Source organism: Salmo salar, chromosome 07 (assembly GCF_965601325.2).
Source record: "Salmo salar chromosome 07, fSalSal1, whole genome shotgun sequence".
NCBI classification, from domain to species: Eukaryota; Metazoa; Chordata; class Actinopteri; order Salmoniformes; family Salmonidae; genus Salmo; species Salmo salar.
The window spans coordinates 10,361,843-10,388,951 of record NC_138297.1 but is presented as its reverse complement, the minus strand read 5'-3'; the positions used below and the strand labels follow the sequence as shown (position 1 = coordinate 10,388,951).

General features: G+C 42.8%; 1 protein-coding gene across 1 annotated transcript in view; it reads right to left on the bottom strand.

The window, feature by feature from the left end:
- The window catches only part of arap2 (ArfGAP with RhoGAP domain, ankyrin repeat and PH domain 2), a 187,990-nt gene that overhangs the window by 48,026 nt on the left and 112,855 nt on the right, over positions 1 to 27,109 (bottom strand). Inside the window, 3 exon segments of the mRNA XM_045721480.1 lie at positions 5,634 to 5,832; positions 6,521 to 6,623; positions 13,586 to 13,730. Of these exon segments, the coding sequence (XP_045577436.1) occupies positions 5,634 to 5,832; positions 6,521 to 6,623; positions 13,586 to 13,730 (447 nt within the window).

Sequence of the window (27,109 nt, the reverse complement as noted above, 5' to 3'; positions counted from 1 at the left end):
AGAAAGAGAGGGAAAAATCTAAGCGAGTGATTGTGACGGCTACCATAAATGCTTCACACTAGAGTAAGTAACATTTTCCTGTTGCTGTGTAGCCGACACTACTGTATGCATCTGGTCGTTGTCTTGTTGATGTACATGTGTGAGGTTCACTCAGTAGGGGGAACTGGGGCTTGAAGCCTGGGTGTCACTGGTCGTCAGCTCTTACAATGTGTTGGCCTGGGTGGTGCCAAATCAGATCGCACTGGTTTGTATTATTCTACACCCCCCTACCCCCTTCCTCCATACACCTTCCTCCTCCTCCTCTCATACATACCACACACACACACACACACACACACACACACACACACACACACACACACACACACACACACACACACACACACACACACACACACACACACACACACACACACACACAGCACAACTTGTATGTCCTACATGCCAATTACTTTCACACTCATGAATCTCTTTCTGTCCTATTTATTCAGTTTCATATTGGCCACAAACTACACTATATTTTACAACAATCCCATCTGCTTTACTGTCAAGCATTTTAAGAAGATCATATAAATCCACAGGTAACACTGCGATTACAACATTTACAATTAAGTCATTAAGCAGATGCTTTTATCCAGGGCGACTTACAGGATCAATTAGGGTTAAGTGCCTTGCTCAAGGGCACATGGACAGATTTTTCACCTAGTTGGCTCGGGGATATGAAGCAGCGACATCTTGGTTACCGGACCAATGCTCTTAACCGCTAGGCTAGAAACTCTCAATAATATATGGAGGTAAACAGGCAAAACAATTAATCTCCACCACTCTCTGGTGGCAAATTATGTGCTGATGTTGTGTTTGGCAGAGTTTCAAGGGCAAGGAATTTAGCTCTGTTTCCAGCAACCTGCGGTAAAAAAAACAGAAGCTTCAGAGATTGCTATTGAATTGAGAAGACTTTATTAATAAAACAGTGTTATCAGGTAAACGCAACAAACACATCAAAATCCCTTTATCCACCTCTCGGCTCTCGCTGAGGAAATGTTATTACGTTTTATGCTTCTGGGATAAGGAAGCTAACTCTGCGGTCTTGTAGGCCTGTAATTAGTATTGGGATTCAGGCCTGTAAAAAAGTGCTTGATATGCTTAGTTTCTTCATTCTTCAGAGAGAAAAAAAAATAAATGTTTTAAGGTAACAACAGCCCACATTATCACACAGAAATGATGTGTATTAAAGGCCCGGAAATCAACTGTGACCTCGCTTGCGTGCTTACTAGACGATGTGAATGATTCTATTATTTTCCAATGTGTGCTGTGTTGTAGAGAGAGAGAGTCGCATAGATCTGGTTTTGCTAATGGGTATCATTGGAGTGATTCTATCTTTGATGAATCAGGGGCTGGTACTCATGCAAAAAGCCTGGCTCACTCCAATTTCCCTTGCACTAGTTGTTTCATTTCCTTGTTGGCCAGTGACAATTTTGGAAGAATAATACACCATTTTACAAACTACACCCCTGTAACAAATACTGAATCAAATATATTGATCAAACTAAATTGAAGATGTGCTCATCTTGTTCTGAAACAATAGGCGTCCAATCAAAACGCATCTTTTGACCATTGGGTACAATAATATGCGAGTCGTGTAGACACTTTTCTACGAAAACCAATAGTCCAAACCTCATGTCTCTGTCATAATCCGTTCAAAAGTTATTGGAGTTTTTACCCTTGTAGGATGGCCAAAATTGGGTGACTAAATCAACGTAGGCCAGAGATTAAAAGTGTTAAAAATAAAAGTGGAAAATAGCATTGAGTCAGCTAGGCTGGTTGCTGTGTGAGAGTTAAGGCTAATTAACAGGCTGTTGAACTCGTCATATTTCTTCTCCAATCCGGAGGACATAAAACAATAGAGGTAAGATAGATATTGATTTTGAGACACAACATGTAGTATTTAGTATTCAACGATCATGGGGGTCGTTGAACATCTTTACAGATGACCACCACAACATGTCAATCCTCAAAAGTTGCTGCGAGAATGTGGCACCGCTTCTGTCAACAGAGCCCAGTGCTTATTTGAATATAATGTTAATGATATGTTAGAGAAAGACTCCACTGAACGATTCAGAATGTGAAGGATCATATTTGCCTAGGTAAAATGTATTTTATAATATAAGGAAGGGAAATTTCATCACCAAAGCACTTATTCACCCACTCGGGGAGTGAATAAACATCTCTCTCTCTCTCTCACTCACTCACTCACTCACACAACTGCACTGTTGGAGCTAGGAACACAAGCATTTCGCAACACCGGCAATAACATCTGCTAAATATGTGTGTTTGATTTGGGGAGGAGATTTTTACTCAAGACATGCTAACCTCCCGTGTTATTGGTGGTATGATTTACATTTACATTTGACATTTTTGTCATTTAGCAGACGCTCTTATCCAGAGTGACTTACAGTAGTGAATGCATACATTTCATACATTTTTTTCTCTGTACTGGTCCCCCGTGGGAATCGAACCCACAACCCTGGCGTTGCAAACACCATGCTCTACCAACTGAGCCACACGGGACCCTATGACCATGGGGGTATGATCGTTCACCCTCTGTAACTTTCTCGCTCATCATTATAAATAAATAATTCAGGATTATTTGTAATCATGGTAGCATCCACATAAATCTAGAAGTGTTTAGAAACACATTCAATTCTTATTTACAGTAAAAGTGACTCCGAAATGACACAATACATTATTCAGCATTAATTTCTATTGGCCACAAAATCATCTGAAACACAACCAAAACATACAGCAAATGCATCCAACAAGTTTGAGTCACCAGCTTGATGTAGTCACTGCGTGTTATGAATATGGGTCCAAATACTACACTTTTAACTACTTTATTTATAAGAATCTTTAGGGGGTGTCAATAATTTTGACCCTTACCTTTTTGAGGAAAAATAATTACTTGTTAAACCAAATCTATTTCTCTGAGCAATTGTATTACTATAAAATACTATTATTTTATTTGGATTTTGTTTCTACAATATACTGTAGCTCGGTGTTTGAATAATTTTTTGTTTACAGTCATTATTGCTCATCTTTATCAAGGGTGTCAATAATTTAACCCCACTATACATATTATATATTACTCCAAACTGGAGCCAGAGTGACATTTGTAAAGCAGTACAGCTGGTTAGGTGTCTAGTGAACATCCCAATGCCTCTAAACTGTCTAAAACATGTCTGATCTTTCTGTGGATCACTGCAGCAACCCTCCTGTTTAGGGTGTCACAGTGGTACTAATGGGTGCAAAGTCTATGTCACAGGATGGACTTCCTTACATTCCACTCAGATTCCAAAACGTTTCACCCGTACGAGAACACAGAGAGGCCCTCTGGTACCTCTGAGGCTTCCCGTCTGTGACAAACATGGATTTCAGAGTGCCGGAAGAATCAGGAAAGCCATGGCAGCTCTCAGCTCCCTAATCCCACCCCAGGTAAGAGGAGGGGGCGGGAACGCAGCGACGTTCCGATTTGATCTACAGTAAGCCTTAAACGGATTAAAGATATTTATTTATTTTCCTGCCCATACACATAATTCTGCTGCAATCAATTGACATTTTGCAAGTCTAGTTGGCTGCCAACTCCGTGTGAACTTCTCGCCGACATGGCTGACATACCCGCTGGGCAACTTCTTTGCTCTCTGCTGAGAAGACTTATAAAGACGACTGTAGTGTGGCGACTATCTCTCAGAAGTAGGAGGGCACGCTCACACTTTCCACAGTAGCGTGGAGATGTCAATACTACATGCCAGCGGAGAGAGACGGTGCCACTTCAAAGATGATAACTCATTCCAGGCAGGGTCAAGATGAGAACTAATACCAGGCAGGGTCAAGATGAGAACTAATGCCAGGCAGGGTCAAGATGAGAACTAATACCAGGCAGGGTCAAGATGAGAACTAACACCAGGCAGGGTCAAGATGAGAACTAATACCAGGCAGGGTCAAGATGAGAACTAACACCAGGCAGGGTCAAGATGAGAACTAATGCCAGGCAGGGTCAAGATGAGAACTAACACCAGGCAGGGTCAAGATGAGAACTAATACCAGGCAGGGTCAAGATGAGAACTAATACCAGGCAGGGTCAAGATGAGAACTAATACCAGGCAGGGTCAAGATGAGAACTAATGCCAGGCAGGGTCAAGATGAGAACTAATACCAGGCAGGGTCAAGATGAGAACTAATACCAGGCAGGGTCAAGATGAGAACTAATGCCAGGCAGGGTCAAGATGAGAACTAATACCAGGCAGGGTCAAGATGAGAACTAACACCAGGCAGGGTCAAGATGAGAACTAATGCCAGGCAGGGTCAAGATGAGAACTAATACCAGGCAGGGTCAAGATGAGAACTAATACCAGGCAGGGTCAAGATGAGAACTAACACCAGGCAGGGTCAAGATGAGAACTAATGCCAGGCAGGGTCAAGATGAGAACTAATACCAGGCAGGGTCAAGATGAGAACTAATACCAGGCAGGGTCAAGATGAGAACTAATGCCAGGCAGGGTCAAGATGAGAACTAATACCAGGCAGGGTCAAGATGAGAACTAATGCCAGGCAGGGTCAAGATGAGAACTAATACCAGGCAGGGTCAAGATGAGAACTAACACCAGGCAGGGTCAAGATGAGAACTAACGCCAGTCAGGGTCAAGATGAGAACTAATACCAGGCAGGGTCAAGATGAGAACTAACACCAGGCAGGGTCAAGATGAGAACTAACGCCAGTCAGGGTCAAGATGAGAACTAATGCCAGGCAGGGTCAAGATGAGAACTAACACCAGGCAGGGTCAAGATGAGAACTAACGCCAGGCAGGGTCAAGATGAGAACTAACGCCAGTCAGGGTCAAGATGAGAACTAACGCCAGGCAGGGTCAAGATGAGAACTAACACCAGGCAGGGTCAAGATGAGAACTAATACCAGGCAGGGTCAAGATGAGAACTAATACCAGGCAGGGTCAAGATGAGAACTAACGCCAGGCAGGGTCAAGATGAGAACTAACACCAGGCAGGGTCAAGATGAGAACTAATACCAGGCAGGGTCAAGATGAGAACTAACGCCAGGCAGGGTCAAGATGAGAACTAACACCAGGCAGGGTCAAGATGAGAACTAATACCAGGCAGGGTCAAGATGAGAACTAACGCCAGGCAGGGTCAAGATGAGAACTAACGCCAGGCAGGGTCAAGATGAGAACTAATACCAGGCAGGGTCAAGATGAGATAGACAGGTTACACTGTACTGTGTATGATATATGAGCCTATATTGTTCCTCCTATACTGTTCCTCCGTGTGTGTGTGTGTGTGTGTGTGTGTGTGTGTGTGTGTGTGTGTGTGTGTGTGTGTGTGTGTGTGTGTGTGTGTGTGTGTGTGTGTGTGTGTGTGTGTGTGTGTGTGTGTGTGTTTGTGTGTGTGTGTGTATGGTTGTGTATGCGTGCAGGCGTGTGTGTGTGTGTGTGTGTGTGTGTGTGTGTGTGTGTGTGTGTGTGTGTGTGTGTGTGTGTGTGTGTGTGTGCAGGCGTGTGTATGGTTGTGTATGCGTGCAGGCGTGTGTGTGTTTGTGTGTCTTTACGTATGGACTCTATACTTACTGAGTTCCTGTAGTTGTTTGAGCTGCATGGCCCCCAGTGTCCTCTCCTCCTCCCCGGAACTAAAGTAGAGGGCGGAGCCTTCCAGAGCAAACCAACCAACCCTCCAGTGATAGAGGTCATGACCTTCCTTAAAGTAGAGCCGGCCAATCAGCTCGCAGTCTCTCCTCAACAAAGCCTCTACTTTGGATGGGACGAAACACTGAAAAGAACAAAAGAAAAAAAGAAAGAAAAACTATTCTCTAGAGTCACAGCGAAACAAAATCGAACAGAGAAAAATAAAAATAAAAACATCTGTGCACAAGCAACAAACTTTAAGGTTCCCGAAACTTCTTCTTTCCCCAGCTGAATTTACTTCTAACACACCTTTCTCTCTCTCTCTCAGTGTCTTAACCATTTGATTGCAGCTCAAATTGAATCACGAGGGTGTCTAAGGCTATACAGACAGGTGGACTAATATGGCTACCTCTACCACTATCTAACACCAGCTGGGATTAATAGATAGGTTGAGCAAGATAAAACAAAGGAATTGAGGACATATTTTGTGTAGCGTGTCATTACAAGAGCTTGTCACAGGCAGGAGAAGAGACAGTTAGACTACTATGTCTTCTTGATGGTTCCAGGGGCTGTGTGTGTGTGTGTGTGTGTGTGTGTGGTGTGTGTGTGTGTGTGTGTGTGTGTGTGTGTGTGTGTGTGTGTGTGTGTGTGTGAAGGAGGGTGAAATGGATCTATTGTGTTATCAAATGTCACACACACACACTAACACACACACAGACTAACCCACACTGATACACACACAGACTGACACACAATGATACATGTAGACTGACCCACAATGATACACACTATGTAAAACTAGTAAAGAAATTGTCTAAAACACACTCACACACCTTGGCGATAGCCTGGACCCAGTCTTGCTGTGTCTCCTGTGTCTTGGCGCCAAACAAGAACACTCTGTCTGACTGTAGGTATATCTCCACCATGAACACAGCCCTGAGAGAACAATGGGACAGGTTCGTCACATATAGTACTGTACCTGGTGCATGCAGGTGAAAGGGATAGGAGACTGTTGCTTTAAATACTAACCAGCAAGGAGTCTAAATACTGGCACTATACATACACAAACACATTCTGTACATTACTGTAAATAATACAAACCAAGACATGTACAGCAACACATATGTGTGAAAACATACAGTGCCTAAATACAGTGCCTTCAGAAAGTATTCAGACCCCTTGACTTTTTCCACATTTTGTTATGTTACAGCCTGAATTTAAAATTGATTACATTAAATTGGCCTACACACAATAAACCATAATGTCAACGTGGAATTTTGTATCTAGACATTTTTAAAAATGAATTAAAAATAAAAAGCTGAAATTTCTTGAGTCAATAAGTATTTAATCCCTTTGTTATGGCCTTAATAAGTTCAGGAGTAAAAATGTGTTTAACAAGTCACATGATAAGTTGTATGGACTCACTCTGTGTGCAATAATACTGTATAACATCGTTTTTAATGACTACTTCATCTCTGTACCCCCACACATACAATTATCTGTAAGGTCCCTCAGTCGAGCAGTGAATTTCAAACACAGATTCAACCACAAAGACCAGGGAGGTTTTCCAATGCCTCGCAAAGAATGGCACCTATTGGTAGATGGGTAAACATTTAAAAAAAAATATGACATTGAATATCCCTTTGAGCATGGCAAAGTTATTAATTACACTTTGGACGGTGTATCAATATACAGTTACAGAGTTTAATGGCTGTGATAGGAGAAAACTGAGGATGGATCAACAACACTGTAGTTACTCCACAATACTTAGCTAAATGCGTGAAAACAAGGAAGTCTGTAGAGAAGACAAATATTCCAAAACATGCATCCTGTCTGCAATAAGACACAAAAAAATGTGGTAAAGAAACCCTAGAGGAAAACTTGTTTCAGTCTGCTTTCCAACAGACACTGGGAGACTATTCACCTTTTCTTACCAAGACGACAACGAATGTTCCTGAGTTTACTTTCGTAAATTAGATATTTCTGTATTTAAATGTCAATATATTTGCTAAAATATCAACACCAAAAAAACATATTTTCACTTTGTCATTATGGGGTATTGTGCGTAGATGGATGAGCCATTCATCCATTTTAATTTCAGGCAGTAACAACAACAACATGTGGAAAAAGTCAAGGGATATGAATACTTTCTGAATGCACCGTATATATACCAACACCTTTACACACGTATACACAAATACTTCAACACATACACACATTTAAAACACACACACACAAAAGGTGCTTATACCTGCTGTTTAAGAGAGGAACAACCCTGCTGCCGGAAGCCAAAAGGCAGCTATTAATCTTTGTCCTTTTCCCTCTTTCTCTCATGTCTCTTTCACCGGCTTCCCTCTGTCTCCAAAAGCAGAGGAGGTCAGAGTATCACTTTCTTAATGGTTTCGACACAGAGGCAGGCGATCACTAGATTTTTTTTTGGTGGGGGGGGGGGGTATAGCGCGGCGGTGGTTATAAGGGGTTATAATGGGAACAGCAGAGCGTGTCATGAGGGGTACCGGTAGCGCTGAGGCGTGTTTCCAATCACGAACATCAGGGGAACATGGCGGGACACGGGTGTTTGTGTGACCCCACTGGACCCCTGACAAGTGTACGGGCGCTTGTTAGTGAGTCCCAGAGGACAAGAAGGCGAGGGGGAGAAAGAGAGAGAAAGAAAGGTAGAGAGAGAGAGATTTAAAAATAGAAGTTTAGGTTTGAAGAATATCTGACTAACAAACACAATCCAATGTCTTTAGACTACACCACAGAATCAAACTTCACCATCCAAAACTACTTCAACACCCACCCACTTCATCTAGCAGACACACGATTCTTCCTCCATCAAATCTTTGTGCATATTTTGATATAATATTCTGAAAACTCATCGGAGATCAGCGGACAAGGTAGAAGGTCTCATACCTGATGAAATTACCAAAGCAGTCTATTTAATGTAAAATGACACCCACGTTGTTCTGCAGTGCAGAGCCATGCAGGGCGATGCAGAGTAAGGGCAGTTGGGGAGAGTGTATTCTGCATACATTAATATGTATGAGCCATAGACAGATGGATGTCCCCTGTATGGCACTAAGGCTAATCTCTCGCAGACAGATCTACAGTATCAGTCAACGGTTTGGACACAACTACTCATTCAAGGGTTTTTCTTTATTTTTACTATTTTCTACATTGTAGAATAATAGTGAAGACATCAACACTATGAAATAACACATATGGAATCGTGAAGTAACCAAAAAAGTGTTTAACAAATCAAAATATATTTGTTATTTGAGATTCTTCGAAGTAACCACCCTTTGCCTTGATGACAGCTTTGTACACTCTTGGCATATATTTTGATTGGTTTAAATTTTTTTGGGTTACTACATGATTCCATATGTGTAATTTCATAGTGTTGACGTCTTCACTATTATTCTACAATGTTGAAAATAGTAAAAATAAAGAAAAACCCTTGAATGAGTAGGTGTGTCCAAACTTTTGGCTGGTACTGTAGGTAAACATAATTGGTGCTATCGACACTGTTGGGACTGAACGGGACACGTAGGATGAAGAACAGCAGTAGTTACAATGTTAGGGTTTTTCATAAATTGTTATTTGGACAAATCACAACTTCACATGTGTTAGCATCTTTCGGTTTTCATAAGGGGAGGGATCATTTGGCTTGTAACTTTCAAAGAGAGAGGGTGGAGCTCCTAGTTCCATTTCCACTCCTCGTTCTAGCATCTCTTCTCTTAGCATGTACGGACCCAGAACATAATCGAGTAGCTGACTAATATACTAAATACTTTAGCTCTGTGTTAACCAAGAGTACACTGAAGCATGCTGGGACTGTGGAGGTACAGAGCATTTTTTATTTACATTTTTATTTAACCTTTATTTAACTAGGCAAGTCAGTTAAGAACAAATTCTTATTGACAATGACGGCCTAGGAACAGTGGGTTAACTGCCTTGTTTAGGGGCAGACTTTTTGGGCCAGTAACAAAGGTTACAACGCTCTAACCACTAGGCTACTTGCCGCTCAGTGTGTGGGGGTTTCAACTATGATACTGATCTGTAGTCAATGTAGCTCTTAGTTACTCTCCCACTGAAAGACAGTGAGATAAATGGGGAGACAGAGAGGCTGGGGGACAGAGAGAGAGATGAGGAGACAGTGAGGCTGGAGGACAGGGAGAGAGATGAGGAGACAGAGAGGCTGGAGGACAGGGAGATAGATGAGACAGAGAGGCTGGGGACAGGGAGAAAGATGAGGAGACAGAGAGGCAGCAAAACAGGGAGGGAGATGAGGAGACAGAGAGGCTGGGGGAGCGCCATTTTACAATGATCGGGTCGCCATCAAACAAAAACACACAGAGAGACACAGACACACACACACACACACACACACACACACACACAGAGAGAGACACACACACAGAGAGACACACACACAGAGACACACACACAGAGAGACACACACAGAGAGACACACACACACACACACACACACACACACACACACACACACACACACACACACACACACACACACACACACACACACACACACACAGAGAGAGAGACACACACACACACACACACACAGAGAGAGACACACACACACAGATACACACACAGATACACCAACAACTACACACTCAAGTGCATACTGTAGGCCCCCCACACACACAACACGCCCGTCTCCCCGACACACAAACACTCCAAAAATACGCTGAAAAATTAACTAGGCTTGATTGTGTATATGAATCCATTGCATGGGGCCAGAGCAGTGAATACAGCCAGATGTCCATAATGAGAACATAAATAACATTTACAAATCAAGACATTGTTCCCTCTCCATAACATCTGCTGGGGTATTAATGGACCCATTATTTGAGCCACACACACACACACACACACACACACACACACACACACACACACACACACACACACACACACACACACACACACACACACACACACACACACACAAGAAATGGACATATGCACACACACATTCGGCGCACGTACATGCACACACTCAGAAATTGCATAATGGTCCCCTCTTCAGAGTGATTACTCATTGTTTAAATGTTTGAAGCGAATGGATAAGCTAAGCAATATTTTCTCTAAACTGCAGTCAGAGAATATGCAGTTGAAGTCGGAAGTTTACATACACTTAGGTTGGAGTCATTAAAACTCGTTTTTCAACCACTCCACAAATTTCTTATTAACAAACTATAGTTTTGGCAAGTCGGTTAGGACATCTACTTTGTGCGTGACACAAGTCATTTTTCAAACAATTGTTTACATACAGATTATTTCACTTATGATTCACTGTATCACAATTCCAGTGGGTCAGAAGTTTACATACACCTTTAAACAGCTTGGAAAGTTCCAGAAAATTATGTCATGGCTTTAGAAGCTTCTGATAGCCTAATTGACATAATTTGAGTCAATTGGAGGTGTACCTGTGGATGTATTTCAAGGCCTACCTTCCAGCTCAGTGCCTCTTTGCTTGACACCATGGGAAAATCAAAAGAAATCAGCCAAGACCTCAGAAAAAATATTGTAGACCTTTACAAGTCTGGTTCATCCTTGGGAGCAATTTCCAAATGCCTGAAGGTACCACTCTCATCTGTACAAACAATAGTATGCAAGTATAAACACCATGGGACCAGGCAGCCGTCATACCGCTCAGGAAGGAGACGCGTTCTGTCTCCTAGAGATGAACGTACTTTGGTGTGAAAAGTGCAAATCAATCCCAGAACAACAGCAAAGGACCCACCACCCGCCAACCCCTCTTTTACGCTACTGCTACTCTCTGTTCATCATTTATGCATAGTCACTTTAACCATATGTACATGTACATACTACCTCAATCAGCCTGACTAACCGGTGTCTGTATGTAGCCTCGCTACTTTTATAGCCTCGCTACTGTATATAGCCTGTCTTTTTACTGTTGTTTAATTTCTTTACTTACCTATCGTTCACCTTTTGCACTATTGGTTAGTGCTTGTAAGCAAGCATTTCACTGTCAGGTCTACACCTGTTGTATTCGGCGCACTTGACAAATAAACTTTGATTTGATTGGAAGATGCTGGAGGAAACATGTATAAAAGTATCTATATCCACAGTAAAACGAGTCCTATATCGACATAACCTGAAAGGCCGCTCAGCAAGGAAGAAGCCACTGCTCCAAAACCGCCATAAAAAAGCCAGACTACAGTTTGCAACTGCAAAAGATCATACATTTTGGAGAAATGTCCTCTCGTCTGATGGAACAAAAATATAACTATTTGGCCATAATGACCATCGTTATGTTTGGAGGAAAAAGGGGGAGGCTTGCAAGCTGAAGAACACCATCCCAACAGACTGGTGCACTTCACAAAAGAGATGGCATCATGAGGTAGGAAAGTTATGTGGAAATATTGAAGCATCTCAAGACATCAGTCAGGAAGTTAAAGATTGGTCGCAAATGCATTCCAAATCGACAATGACACCAAGCATACTTCCAAAGTTGTGGCAAAATGGCGTAAGGACAACAAAGTCAAGGTATTGGAGTGGCCATCACAAAGCCCTGATCTCAATCCCATAGAAAATGTGTGGGCAGAAGTGAAAAAGCGTGTGCAAGCAAGGAGGCCTACAAACCTGACTCAGTTACACCAGGTCTGTCAGGAGGAATGGAACAAAATTCACCCAACTTATTGTGGGAAGCTTGTGGAAGGCTACCCGAAACATTTGGCCTAAGATAAACAATTTATAGGCAATGCTACCAAATACTAATTGAGTATGTAAACTTCTGACCCACTGGGAGTGTGATGAAAGAAATAAAAGCTGAAATAAATCATTCTCTCTACTATTATTCTGACATTTCACATTCTTAAAAATAAAGTGGTGATTCTACCTGACCTAAGACAGGGAACTTTTACTAGGATTAAAAGTCAGGAATTGTGAAAAACTGAATTTATATGTATTTGGCTAAGGTGTATGTAAACTTCCAACTTCAACTGTATATCATAAGGATGTGATACCGGTACAGTTGAACATTATATTCAGCTAGTGTTGTTTCTGTTCACATGTCTGTCTTAGTTTACGTCCCTCATAGTCAGTGATTTAGCTTATAAACTTTTGTTCTCGACTTTGAATTGATAAGAAGTTCATTACAAAGATGGATTGGTAGACGTTTGGTGGTTTCTGCACTTTTAACCTAGTTTTCCTGATGTCAATACAACACATAAACCTCATACAGTTATGAAATGTGCATTGAAGTTTTTAATGTAAGTTCAGAAGGTCAAAGGGGGGGGGGTCAAAGAGTGTGTGTGAGAGAAAATGTGTGTGTATGCGTGAATGCATGTGTGTGTGTTTCTATGTGTGTGTGTGTGTGTGTGTGTGTGTGTGTGTGTGTGTGTGTGTGGGGGGGAGGGGTTTCTCTGTGTGTGTGTGTGTGTGTGTGTGTGTGTGTGTGTGTGTGTGTGTGTGTGTGTGTGTGTGTGTGTGTGTGTGTGTGTGTGTGTGTATATCTGTGTGTGGGGGGGAGGGGTTTCTCTGTGTGTGTGTTTCTGTGTGTGTGTGTTTCTGTGTGTGTGTGTTTCTGTGTGTGTGTGTGTTTCTGTGTGTGTTTCTGTGTGTGTGTTTCTGTGTGTGTTTCTGTGTGTGTGTGTGTTTCTGTGTGTGTGTTTCTGTGTGTGTGTTTCTGTGTGTGTGTGTTTCTGTGTGTGTGTGTGTTTCTGTGTGTGTGTTTCTGTGTGTGTGTTTCTGTGTGTGTGTTTCTGTGTGTGTGTTTCTGTGTGTGTGTGTCTGTGTGTGTGTTTTTGTGTGTGTGTTTCTGTGTGTGTGTTTCTGTGTGTGTGTTTCTGTGTGTGTTTCTGTGTGTGTGTGTGTGTGTTTCTGTGTGTGTGTCTCCATACCCAGCTCCAGTCATGGTCTCTGTGTTGTTGACGGCCAGACTGACCACCTCAGTGATGTCCACTCTGCCGGTGGCCATGGGGCTCCGTTCATTCTCATAATAGCTAAGGTAGCCCCCCTCCAGAGTACACCAGCGTCGCACCATGTCTGAAACACACACACACACGTGTTAGTTCACTAAAACCATATGTAACTCATTCCACAGCTATCTTCAAACGTAGATATGTGGCTATCAAATTAGATATTTTTCAATAGCTCAAACGGTTGGTACATTGTCAAGGAGGGCGGTCATGTGTGTTTGCGAGCAGATGATCACTGGTTCGTGCCCAGTATGGGGACAGGGACAGTGGAGGAAGATATACTGTTAGCAGCACACGTTTCGCATACACTACAAAGACACACACAGAAACAAACACAAACAGAAACATTTACTTAATACGAACCCGCTCCAAGACAGTCCTAGCAAAATATTCGCTTGAGAAATGCAGAACCAGTCAAAAGTTTGGACACAAGTACTCATTCAAGGGTTTTTCATTAGTTTTACTATTTTCTACATTGTAGAACAATAGTGAAGACATCAAAACTATGAAATAACTATTGAATCATGTAATAACCAATAAAAGTGCATATATTTTAGATTCTTCAAAGTAGCCACCATTTGCCTTGATGACACCTTTGCACACTCTTGGCATTCGCTCAACCAGCTTCACCTGGAATGTTTTTCCAACAGGAGTTCCCACATATACTGAGCACTTGTTGGCTACTTTTACTTCACTCTGCGGTCCAACTCATCCCATCTCAATTGGGTTGAGGTCGGGTGATTGTGGAGGCCAGGTCATCTGATGCAGCACTCCATCACTCTCCTTCTTGGTCAAATAGCCCTTACACAGCCTGGAGGTGTGTGTTGGAAACAAATGATAGTCCCACTAAGTGCAAACCAGATGGGATGGTGTATCGCAGCAGAATGCCGTGGTAGCCATGCTGGTTAAGTGTGCCTTGAATTCTATATAAATCACAGATACTAGCAAAGCACCCACACACCATTTTACATTTTACATTTTAGTCATTTAGCAGACGCTCTTATCCAGAGCGACTTACAGTAGTGAATGCATACATTTCTTTGTTTTTTGTACACCATCACACCTCCTCCTCCATGCTTCGCGGTGGGAACCACACATGTGGAGATCATCCGTTCACTGTACTGCATGATTGTACACATGGATTGGATTGTTGGGTTCAAGTTTTTAACTCTAATATTAGTATATTGACAACGATGTAGTTGTTAGCGGTTATGGTATGAAGGTTTGGCTTGGATAGGTTTATGCGCCTGGTCACAGACAGCTGATGTGTTATGCACTCCACAACTGAAGGGAAAAGGTAAGAGGAGGAGAGCGGGTAGATGCGAGAAGGAGTTATACAATGAGCAAACTGATGATGCTGTATGTGGCTGCTATGAAAGTGAACTGTGTGTGCGGGTGATCAAGGGTGTATTCATTCTGCCGATTATGTCGCAAAACGTTTCTGAAACGGAAGCAAACGGAGCGAAACGTGGAGGGAACTACCTGAATTTGTCCAATATAAACTTGTTTCAGTTGCCAAATGGAGCGTTAGATGCAGGCAAGAGTGTACAAGGCAGTATTGAATGTGTCACTGTCTGTCCCCTTGATTACTCCAATTTGTCTCTCGACCTGTGCACCTACATTAAAAACATGGTCTGAGAGTCTTAACAAAATTAAAACTTAAATATCACATTTACATAAGTATTCAGACCCTTTATTTGTTGAGTAGGTTGTAACAACCTCATGAAGGGTACAGGGCAAATTTGAGTGTCATGTAGTCGCCTAAACCTGTTGATATTTTATTGAGCTGGGTGAATGGAATATGAACAACAGTATGCTGTAATAGAAATAAGACTATGCACATACAAAAACATGGTCCTCCCTAATCTTTACCTGACACACACTTACACCCAGTATACTAATAATAGTAAATAAATCTAATCTCCCTCCAGGTTTCTATCAACAGAGACAAAGTTGATCTCTAGAAAGTTGGAAGGAACAAATGTATTTCATGATTGTCTGCCTGGGAGGATTTACTTAACAAGCATGAAGTTCATGAAAACATCTCATGTTGGATTTCAAAGTCACTGTCGACATCTGCTTTTTTGTTTCTGCCACCAACAGACAGACAGACAGACATGTGCGCACGCACGCACGCACGCACACACGCACACACGCACACGCGCGCACACACACACACACACACACACACACACACACACACACACACACACAATGGTTTTCAACTCCAAAAGTTTTGACTCTTCATCTCATGAATATGCTAATTATTGATTCATTTGTCAAACAGCGTGTGACGAGTCAGATATTGTTCTAATAGACGACATGAAAAAGACAGGAGAAAAGGTTCTCTCCCTTTTCCGGTTTCTCTCTTTTCATCTCTCCATCCCTCTCTTTCACCAAACCGGGATTCTTCCGATGGCATAGAGGAGTACATCACATCAGGCACTGGCTTTATCATTTAGTGCATCTAGGATGTCGTCCACCACAGTGACCGTACGTACATACCCCAACCAGAAGCCATGGATTACAGGCAACATTCACACTGAGCTAAAGGGTAGAGCTGCCGCTTTCAAGGTGCAGGACTCTCCGACGAACCATCAAACAGGCAAAGCGCCAATAAAGGGCTAAGATTGAATCGTACTACACAGGCTCTGACGCTCGTCTTATGTGGCAGGGCTTGCAAACTATTACAGACTACAAAGGGAAGCACAGCTGCAAACTGCCCAGTGACACGAGCCTACCAGACGAGCTAAATCACTTCTATGCTCGCTTCGAGGCAAGCAACACTGAGGCGTGAGTAAGACCTTTAAACAGGTCAACATTCACAAAGCTGCGGGGCCAGAGGGATTACCAGGACGTGTGCTCCGGGCATGTGCTAACCAACTGGCAGGTGTCTTCACTGACATTTTCAACATGTCCCTGATTGAGTCTGTAATACCAACATGTTTCCTAGCAGACCACCTGTGCCCAAGAACTCTAAGGCAACCTGCCTAAATGACTACAGACCCGTAGCACTCACGTCCGAGCCGTGAAGTGTTTTGAAAAGCTGGTAATGGCTCACATTAACACCTTTATCCCAGAAACCCAAGAGCCACTCCAATTTGAATACCGCCCAAACAGATCCACAGATGATGCAATCTCTATTGCACTCCACACTGCCCTTTCCCACCTGGACAAAAGGAACACCTATGTGAGAATACTATTCATTGACTACAGCTCAGCATTCAACACCATAGTACCCTCAAAGCTCATCACTAAGCTAAGGATCCTGGGACTAAACACCTCCCTCTGCAACTGGATCCTGGACTTCCTGACAGGGCGCCCCCAGGTGGTGATGGTAGGTAGCAACACATCCGCCACGCTGATTCTCAACACTAGAGCCCCTCAGTGGTGCGTGCTCAGTCCCCTCCTGTACTCCCTGCATGGCAAGCGGTACCGGAGTGCCAGGTCTAGGCTTCTCAACAGCATTTACCCCCAAGCCATAAGACTCCTGAACAGGTAAACAAATGGCTACCCGGAATATTTGCATTGTCCCCCCCAACCCCTCTTTTACGCTGCTGCTACTCTCTGTTTATCATTTATGCAGTCACTTTAACCATACCTACATGTACATACTACCTCAATTAGCCCGACTAACCGGTGTCTGTATATAGCCTCGCTACTGTTATAGCCTCGCTACTGTTATAGCCTCGCTATTGTTATTTTTCACTATCTTTTTACTGTTGTTTTTATTCCTTTACTTATCTATTGTTCACCTAATACCTCATAATTACTTAAAAATTGCACTGTTGGTTAAGTAAGCATTTCACTTTAAGGTCTACACATGTTGTATTCTGCGCACGAGACAAATACCCTTTGATTTGATTTGAAACACTTTCCTGCTTGACTTTTACACTACAAATGTTCATTCCAATAGTAAATTATTGTCTGAGTGAGAGACATTGTGGACAACATTCCACTAATAACTTACCAAAGTGTTGTCATGTTTCCAGAGATGACATTTCAGAAAATGCTAGGTATGTGACCCCATTCTCCATTATTTTTTTCTCACCACTACCATAACACTCTGAAGTGAATTCCCACTTATAGTCACCCCCCCTCCCATGCACGTAGTTACCGTGGTGACAGCTGGTATTTAAAGTCATTACCAATTCTATCTACCTGCGACAACTGCTTCCGTTTGTCTTGACGATATTATCGGACACACCAAAATGCCATGTCTATCACTTCACCAGATGTTTTTCTTGTTGTTTGGTGTTTCTTTTCCTTTCGTTTCCTTCCCTATGTTTTTTTTGTTGAGATTCAGGCTACAACAGTCTCCTTCTGGACCTGGGGATGATAGCTCATCTAAACCTCTGCCATGTAAACTGCTATATAAGAGGGTTTACATACAGAGAGGAAGCATACTTGAATGGAAATGCAGTCTAGTTGCTTTTGGTCACAACCTGTAAACCTTGTTTTGTTGTTCTGCCTGAATCCTAAGAGGCAGTTTTGTAAGAAGAATGCTGTTTCTGAACCTGGAAACACGGATGCAGAGATGAATTAATTCATATAAATAAGGCCTTTAATCATTAGGTATTAGAGTGGGCATGTGAACAGTCATATGGCATGAAATAGTATGATAATATCGGTTAGATGACTAATGGCACTCCCGGGGGCATGTAGGGTGTGAAACACTTATTATTAGTTTAAACAGTGAAAGACAAAGCATATTGGGACTTTTTAAAGAGTTTAATTCTCCTGTATCACGAACCCGTGTGACCTCTACCGCTGACAGTCAACAGAATTCCATTCTCCTCAATGAGGAAATAAAAGCCATCCAGTCTCCATCCCATGGAAAGGTGCTTTGGGAAACCCCTAGCGGGAATCTAGGACTGTAATGACGGGCGCGGAGGAACGCTCAGGACAGACTTGACAAATGAATGAGAAGACATCAGGGAGGGAAGGTTTTTCCAGAGAATCATCCCATTACTGGCCTACAGGGAAAATTACTAGTTTATGGCCGTCAAATAGAGGAGAGGAGGAGAGATGAGGAGAGGTTGAGAGGGGGGTAGGAGAGAGGGAGAAGAGAGAGAGAGAGAGAGGGAGAGAGAGAGAGAGGTTAAGAGGGGGAGAGGAGAGTATGGGATAAGACAGAGAGAGGGAGAAGGGAAGAGAGAGGGGGGTGGGAAAGAGAGACCGAATGGGAGAAAGAGAGGGACAGAGAGAGACAGACAGAGAGAGGGAGAAGAGAAGAGAGAGGGGGGTGGGAAAGAGAGACCGAATGGGAGAAGGAGAGGGACAGAGAGAGACAGACAGAGAGACGGAGAAGAGAAGAGAGAGGGGGGTGGGAAAGAGAGACCGAATGGTAGAAAGAGAGGGACAGAAAGAGACAGACAGAGAGGAGGGTAAAGGAAAAAGAGCGAGGGATAGGGGGGACGGGGCTTTGCTTTGACGCACGCTGCAGCTGAACGAGGGACGGTAAGAGAGAGGAAAAAAATAGGCAGAATTTGCCCTTTTCGTATAGGGCTTTCTGACAGGAACTGACATCACCCAAACCCACTGCCACCCTCACCACCGTCGGCATTCACCAAAGTGAATATCTGTGTGCTTGTATCTCTCTCGGTTTCCACCAGCAGGCTCCACATTGACAGTTAACGGGTGGTGCAGCACTACTCTAGCCCCTGCACAGTGCTAGCATGGTAGAGGGAACAATACCAAGCTGATTTACAATCAAGCAGCTGCGTCCCGTCTCCAGCTGTTCTCCTCCCCATGCACACACACACACACACACACACACACACACACACACACACACACACACACACACACACACACACACACACACACACACACACGATGAGCCCCGCAGCGTTGTCGAGCGCCATGGGGGGTCACTACCAACCTCCAGAGAGAGTGTAGCTAGGGAAAACTAGGGCGGCAACCAAAAGAAAACTGCCTCCGCCCGACGTCTACAAATTAGCTAACGTTCCAAACGAGTTCCTTGCTATGCTACATTACCGGTTTCCAGACAAATGAGGATGGGAAGGGACCACATAGCCGCAATTTAGAGTCTCTGGTTTCTTCTTTTGTCAAACGTTCTGAAAGTGTTCACCATAGGGATATTGATTGTGCTAATCAAGTCATCAACGGACCAATGAAGTAATCAATTAGACAATGCCTGAACAGAGGGACTAGGAAGAGTTTTGAAGAAAGGAAAACAACCTACATAAATTCATACAATTTGATCACTCTTGTAGATCAAATGTGTAGTGCATGAGGTTTAAAAAGGCTTCTAAAGTTTGTAATTTCCATTTAAAAAATGTCCATTAAATATAACCCACATAATAATTAACGTCCTGTTGCTGCAGGATTATTTTCCTACTGTGGCAAACTGGCTCAAAGTAAGATCCTACATCTGTATGTAGGTTTGCAAATGTGTGCATTTCGTCATGTTAAAACACAATATTTAGTCTGCCACAAGATGCACAACCAACGTATAATCAACGTTACAAAAAAAACACCGTTCTCCACACACAAACAGCATATTACACACTCCTCCAATGAGTCATCATCTTTCCTCCCCTCCTCCCTCGCTCCTTCCTCCCATCCTCCCTCTCTCTGTATCCTCCCTCGATCCCCTCTCTTTCCACCATCAGACTAAAATATCTTGCGATGAAGACATCTGCTAGACAGCATGTCAGCTGGGCTGAAAATGGAAATAGCTAAATCGTAAGGGTCTGAACGATCTGTCTGTGTTGGTAGAGAACATGCTGGAATCACTCTTCATTGCATTACCAGAGGAGAGGAGACAGAGAAGATGACATTATCCACCCACAGTTAAGGTCAGATCAACAGGCCCAGGATACATCCGGAATGGCACCCTAAACACTATATAGTGCACTACTTTTGACCAGGGCCCACACCATTACATAGGGACTAGGGAACCATTTTGCATGCAGTCCTAGATGATTTTAGCCATGAAACAATGTGATGAAGGGATTAGGGAAATGGGCTATGACCCTCACAGATTTTTGAGTAGGCAAGCTGATTTTATAAAATTATTTGGGACAGAAATAAATGTAAGTAATGAAATTACTAATTAAAAAGTACATTTGATTTTTGTTTTAACGTAGCCTAAACTTCAATAGTCTAAACTGAACAATGGCTTCAACCTTCCTAATATCTAAGAACAAAGACATCGTTTCTCTATGTAAATCTGAGCCTGGAATGCTTTAAAAGTCTCTTTGAATGGAAAATACATTTAAAATCGGAGGCAAAAAGATGATAATAGAAAATACAAAAATGTCTGGATCTCTCAAGTCAGGTATAAAATAGACATTTCTAATTCACAGAGACATTTAAAAATATATACAGTACCAGTCAAAAGTTTGGACACAACTACTCATTCAAGGGTTTTTCTTTATTTTTTACTATTTTCTACATTGTAGAATAATAGTGAAGACATCAAAACTATGAAATAAAACATATGGATGAAGTAACCAAAAAAGTGTTAAACAAATCAAAATATATTTGAGATTCTTCAAAGAGGCCACCCTTTTCCTTGATGACAGATTTGCACACTCTTGGTATTCTCTCAACCAGCTTCACTTCACAACAGTCTTGAAGGAGTTCCCACATATACTAAGCACTGCTGCTTTTCCTTCACTGTGCGGTCCAACTAATCCAAAACAGTCTAAATTGGGTTGAGGTCAGGTGATTGTGGAGGCCATGTCATCTGATGCAGCACTCCATCACTCTCCTTCTTGGTCAATTAGCCCTTACACAGCCTGTAGGTGTGTTGGGTCATTGTCCTGTTGAAAAACAAATGATAGCCCCACTAAGCCCAAACCAGATGCGATGGCGTATCACTGCAGAATGCAGTGGTAGCCATGCTGGTTAAGTGGGCATTGAATTCTAAATAAATTACAGACAGTGTCACCAGCAAAGCACCCCCACACCATCACACCTCCACACTTCACGGTGGGAACTACACATGCAGAGATCATCCGTTCACCTACTTTGCGTCTCACAATGACATGGCGGTTAGAACCAAAAATCTAAAATTTGGACTCATCAGACCAAAGGACAGATTTCCACCGGTCTAATGTCTATTGCTCTTGTTTCTTGGCCCAAGCAAGTCTCTTCTTCTTATTGGTGTTATTTAGTAGTGGTTTCTTTGCAGCAATTCGACCATGAAGGTCTGATTCATGCAGTCTCCTCTGAACAGTTGATGTTGAGATGTGTCTGTTACTTGACCTCTGTGAAGCATTTATTTGGGCTGTATTTCTGAGGTGCAGTTAACTCTAATTAACTTATCCTCGGCAGCAGAGGTAACTCTGGGTCTTCCTTTCCTGTGGCGGTTCTCATGAGAGCCAGTTTCATCATAGTGCTTGATGGTTTTTGCGACTGCACTTGAAGAAACTTTTCCGGATTGACTGACCTTCATGTCTTAAAGTAATGATGGACTGTTGTTTCTCTTTGCTTATTTGAGCTGTTCTTGCCATAATATGGACTTGGTCTTTTACCAAACATGGCTATCTTCTGTATACCACCCCTACCTTGTCACAACACAACTGATTGGCTCAAACACATTAAGGAGGAAAGAAATTCCACAAATTAACTTTTTTTTAGAAGGCACACCTGTCAATTGAAATACATTCCAGGTGACTACCTCATGAAGATTGTTGAGAGAATGCCAAGAGTGTGCAAAGCTGTCATCAAGGCAAAGGGTGGGTACTTTGAAGAAACTAAAATCTAAAATAGATAATCATTTCTTTTAACACTTTTTGGTTACTTCATAGTGTTATTTCATAGTTTTGATGTCTTCATTATTATTCTACAATGTAGAAAATAGTACAAATAAAGAAAAACCCTTGAATAAGTATTTGTCCAAACTTTTGACTGGTACTGTATATGTACATATATATTTTTTTAAGATACAAAAAAATTGACATAGATATTGAAGGAATAAGGAATAAAGGAATAAATATTGAATAACAAATAAAAATAGCATGGCTATATACAGGAAGTAGAAAATAACATGGCTATATACAGGAAGTAGAAAATAACTTTGGCTATATACAGGGAGTTGAAAATAACATGGCTATATACAGGAAGTAGAAAATAACGTTGGCTATATACAGGGAGTAGAAAATAACATGGCTATGTAGAGGGAGTACCAGTACCGAGTCGATGTGAAGGGGTACAAGGTAATTGAGGTATGGGTAAAGTAACTAGGCAACACGATAGATAGTAGACAGTAGCAGCAGCATATGTGGTGAGTGTGAAAGTGTGTTTGTGTGTGTGGCATCAGTATGCATGTGTGTGTGTGTGTGTGTGTCAGTGTTGGGTGTCAGTATGTGTGAGTCTGTGGGTAGGGTCCAGTGTGTATGTGAGAGTCTGTGGGTAGGGTCCAGTGTGTATGTGCATAAAGTCAGTGAAAAACAGGGTCAAAGCATGTATTCCCGGTAGCCATTTGATTAGCTATTTAGCAGTCTTGTTTAAAAGTCTTATGGTGTGGGAATAGAAGCTGTTCAGGGTCCTGTTGGTTCCAGACGTGGTACGTTGGTATTGCTTGCCATGCCATAGCAGAGAGAACAGTCTGTGGCTTGGGTAGCTGGACTCTTTGACAATTATTTTGGCCTTCCTTGACTCTGCCTAGTATAAAGGTCCTGGATGGCAGAGAGCTCGGCACCAGTGACGTACTGGGTGGTACGCACTACCCTCTGTAGCGCCTTGCGGTCGGATGCCAAGCAGAGCTCTCTGAGATGTCAGACAGTAGAGAGAAGAGCTCTCTGAGACAGCAGACAGTAGAGAGAAGAGCTCTCTGAGACAGCAGACAGTAGAGAGAAGAGCTCTCTGATACACTGTGGCAGACATTAGAGAGAAGAGCTCTCTGAGACAGCAGACAGTAGAGAAAAGAGCTCTCTGATACACTGTGGCAGACAGTAGAGAAGAGCTCTCTGATACACTGTGGCAGACAGTAGAGAAAAGAGCTCTCTGATACACTGTGGCAGATAGTAGAGAGAAGAGCTCTCTGATACACTGTGGCAGACAGTAGAGAAAAGAGCTCTCTGATACACTGTGGCAGACAGTAGAGAGAAGAGCTCTCTGATACACTGTGGCAGACAGTAGAGAAAAGAGCTCTCTGATACATTGTGGCAGACAGTAGAGAGAAGAGCTCTCTGATACACTGTGGCAGACAGTAGAGAGAAGAGCTCTCTGATACACTGTGGCAGATAGTAGAGAGAAGAGCTCTCTGATACACTGTGGCAGACAGTAGAGAAAAGAGCTCTCTGATACACTGTGGCAGACAGTAGAGAAAAGAGCTCTCTGATACATTGTGGCAGACAGTAGAGAGAAGAGCTCTCTGATACACTGTGGCAGACAGTAGAGAGAAGAGCTCTCTGATACACTGTGGCAGACAGTAGAGAGAAGAGCTCTCTGATACACTGTGGCAGACAGTAGAGAAAAGAGCTCTCTGATACACTGTGGCAGACAGTAGAGAGAAGAGCTCTCTGATACACTGTGGCAGACAGTAGAGAGAAGAGCTCTCTGATACACTGTGGCAGATAGTAGAGAGAAGAGCTCTCTGATACACTGTGGCAGACAGTAGAGAAAAGAGCTCTCTGATACATTGTGGCAGACAGTAGAGAGAAGAGCTCTCTGATACACTGTGGCAGATAGTAGAGAGAAGAGCTCTCTGATACACTGTGGCAGACAGTAGAGAGAAGAGCTCTGATACACTGTGGCAGATAGTAGAGAGAAGAGCTCTCTGATACACTGTGGCAGACAGTAGAGAGAAGAGCTCTCTGATACACTGTGGCAGACAGTAGAGAGAAGAGCTCTCTGATACACTGTGGCAGACAGTAGAGAGAAGATCTCTCTGATACATTGTGGCAGACAGTAGAGAGAAGAGCTCTCTGATACACTGTGGCAGACAGTAGAGAGAAGAGCTCTCTGATACACTGTGGCAGATAGTAGAGAGAAGAGCTCTCTGATACACTGTGGCAGACAGTAGAGAGAAGAGCTCTCTGATACATTGTGGCAGACAGTAGAGAGAAGAGCTCTCTGATACACTGTGGCAGACAGTAGAGAGAAGAGCTCTCTGATACACTGTGGCAGACAGTAGAGAGAAGAGCTCTCTGATACACTGTGGCAGACAGTAGAGAGAAGAGCTCTCTGATACACTGTGGCAGACAGTAGAGAGAAGAGCTCTCTGATACACTGTGGCAGACAGTAGAGAGAAGAGCTCTCTGATACACTGTGGCAGACAGTAGAGAGAAGAGCTCTCTGATACACTGTGGCAGACAGTAGAGAGAAGAGCTCTCTGATACACTGTGGCAGATAGTAGAGAGAAGAGCTCTCTGATACACTGTGGCAGATAGTAGAGAGAAGAGCTCTCTGATACACTGTGGCAGACAGTAGAGAGAAGAGCTCTCTGATACACTGTGGCAGACAGTAGAGAGAAGAGCTCTCTGATACACTGTGGCAGACAGTAGAGAGAAGAGCTCTCTGATACATTGTGGCAGATAGTAGAGAGAAGAGCTCTGATACACTGTGGCAGACAGTAGAGAGAAGAGCTCTCTGATACACTGTGGCAGACAGTAGAGAGAAGAGCTCTCTGATACACTGTGGCAGACAGTAGAGAGAAGAGCTCTCTGATACATTGTGGCAGACAGTAGAGAGAAGAGCTCTCTGATACATTGTGGCAGACAGTAGAGAGAAGAGCTCTCTGATACACTGTGGCAGACAGTAGAGTAGAAAGAAGCACTCAAGAGGAAAAGACAAACTAATCAGAAATTAGAGGTGTCATTTACATGCTGCCACTCATGCTTTCAGGCAGTTACTTCCTCTCTTCTTCCCTCCCTTCGTCCTCCCTCCCTCCTTCCTTCCTTCCTTCCCAGCCTCCCTCCCTCCTCCCACCTTGACTACCTGACTGGGAGAAGAGGAGGCGTACTCATTCACACAGCTACTCACAGTAAGACTGTAACGCTCCAGGGGACTGGGTTTCCTGTTTACCCCTACACTGAACCAATCACAACAAGGATGAAGGTTGTTATGTGTTGTGTTAACAATTACATTTAACACTAAGTAGTTACCTGTAAATACCTTGCCTTGAATACAAACAACCGACCATTCACCTCAGTAGTTACCTGTAAATACCTTGCCTTGAATACAAACAACTGACCATTCACCTCAGTAGTTACCTGTAAATACCTTGCCTTGAATACAAACAACTGACCATTCACCTCAGTAGTTACCTGTAAATACCTTGCCTTGAATACAAACAACCGACCATTCACCTCAGTAGTTACCTGTAAATACCTTGCCTTGAATACAAACAACTGACCATTCACCTCAGTAGTTACCTGTAAATACCTTGCCTTGAACACAAACAACCGACCATCCACCTCAGTAGTTACCTGTAAATACCTTGAACACAAACAACTGACCATTCACCTCAGTAGTTACCTGTAAATACCTTGAACACAAACAACTGACCATTCACCTCAGTAGTTACCTGTAAATACCTTGCCTTGAATACAAACAACTGACCATTCACCTCAGTAGTTACCTGTAAATACCTTGAACACAAACAACTGACCATCCACCTCAGTAGTTACCTGTAAATACCTTGAACACAAACAACTGACCATCCACCTCAGTAGTTACCTGTAAATACCTTGAACACAAACAACTGACCATCCACCTCAGTAGTTACCTGTAAATACCTTGAACACAAACAACTGACCATCCACCTCAGTAGTTACCTGTAAATACCTTGACTTGAATACAAACAACTGACCATCCACCTCAGTAGTTACCTGTAAATACCTTGCCTTGAATACAAACAACCGACCATTCACCTCAGTAGTTACCTGTAAATACCTTGCCTTGAATACAAACAACCGACCATTCACCTCAGTAGTTACCTGTAAATACCTTGCCTTGAATACAAACAACCGACCATTCACCTCAGTAGTTACCTGTAAATACCTTGCCTTGAATACAAACAACTGACCATCCACCTCAGTAGTTACCTGTAAATACCTTGAACACAAACAACTGACCATTCACCTCAGTAGTTACCTGTAAATACCTTGAACACAAACAACTGACCATTCACCTCAGTAGTTACCTGTAAATACCTTGAACACAAACAACTGACCATCCACCTCAGTAGTTACCTGTAAATACCTTGAACACAAACAACTGACCATCCACCTCAGTAGTTACCTGTAAATACCTTGAACACAAACAACTGACCATTCACCTCAGTAGTTACCTGTAAATACCTTGCCTTGAATACAAACAACTGACCATTCACCTCAGTAGTTACCTGTAAATACCTTGAACACAAACAACTGACCATTCACCTCAGTAGTTACCTGTAAATACCTTGCCTTGAATACAAACAACTGACCATTCACCTCAGTAGTTACCTGTAAATACCTTGCCTTG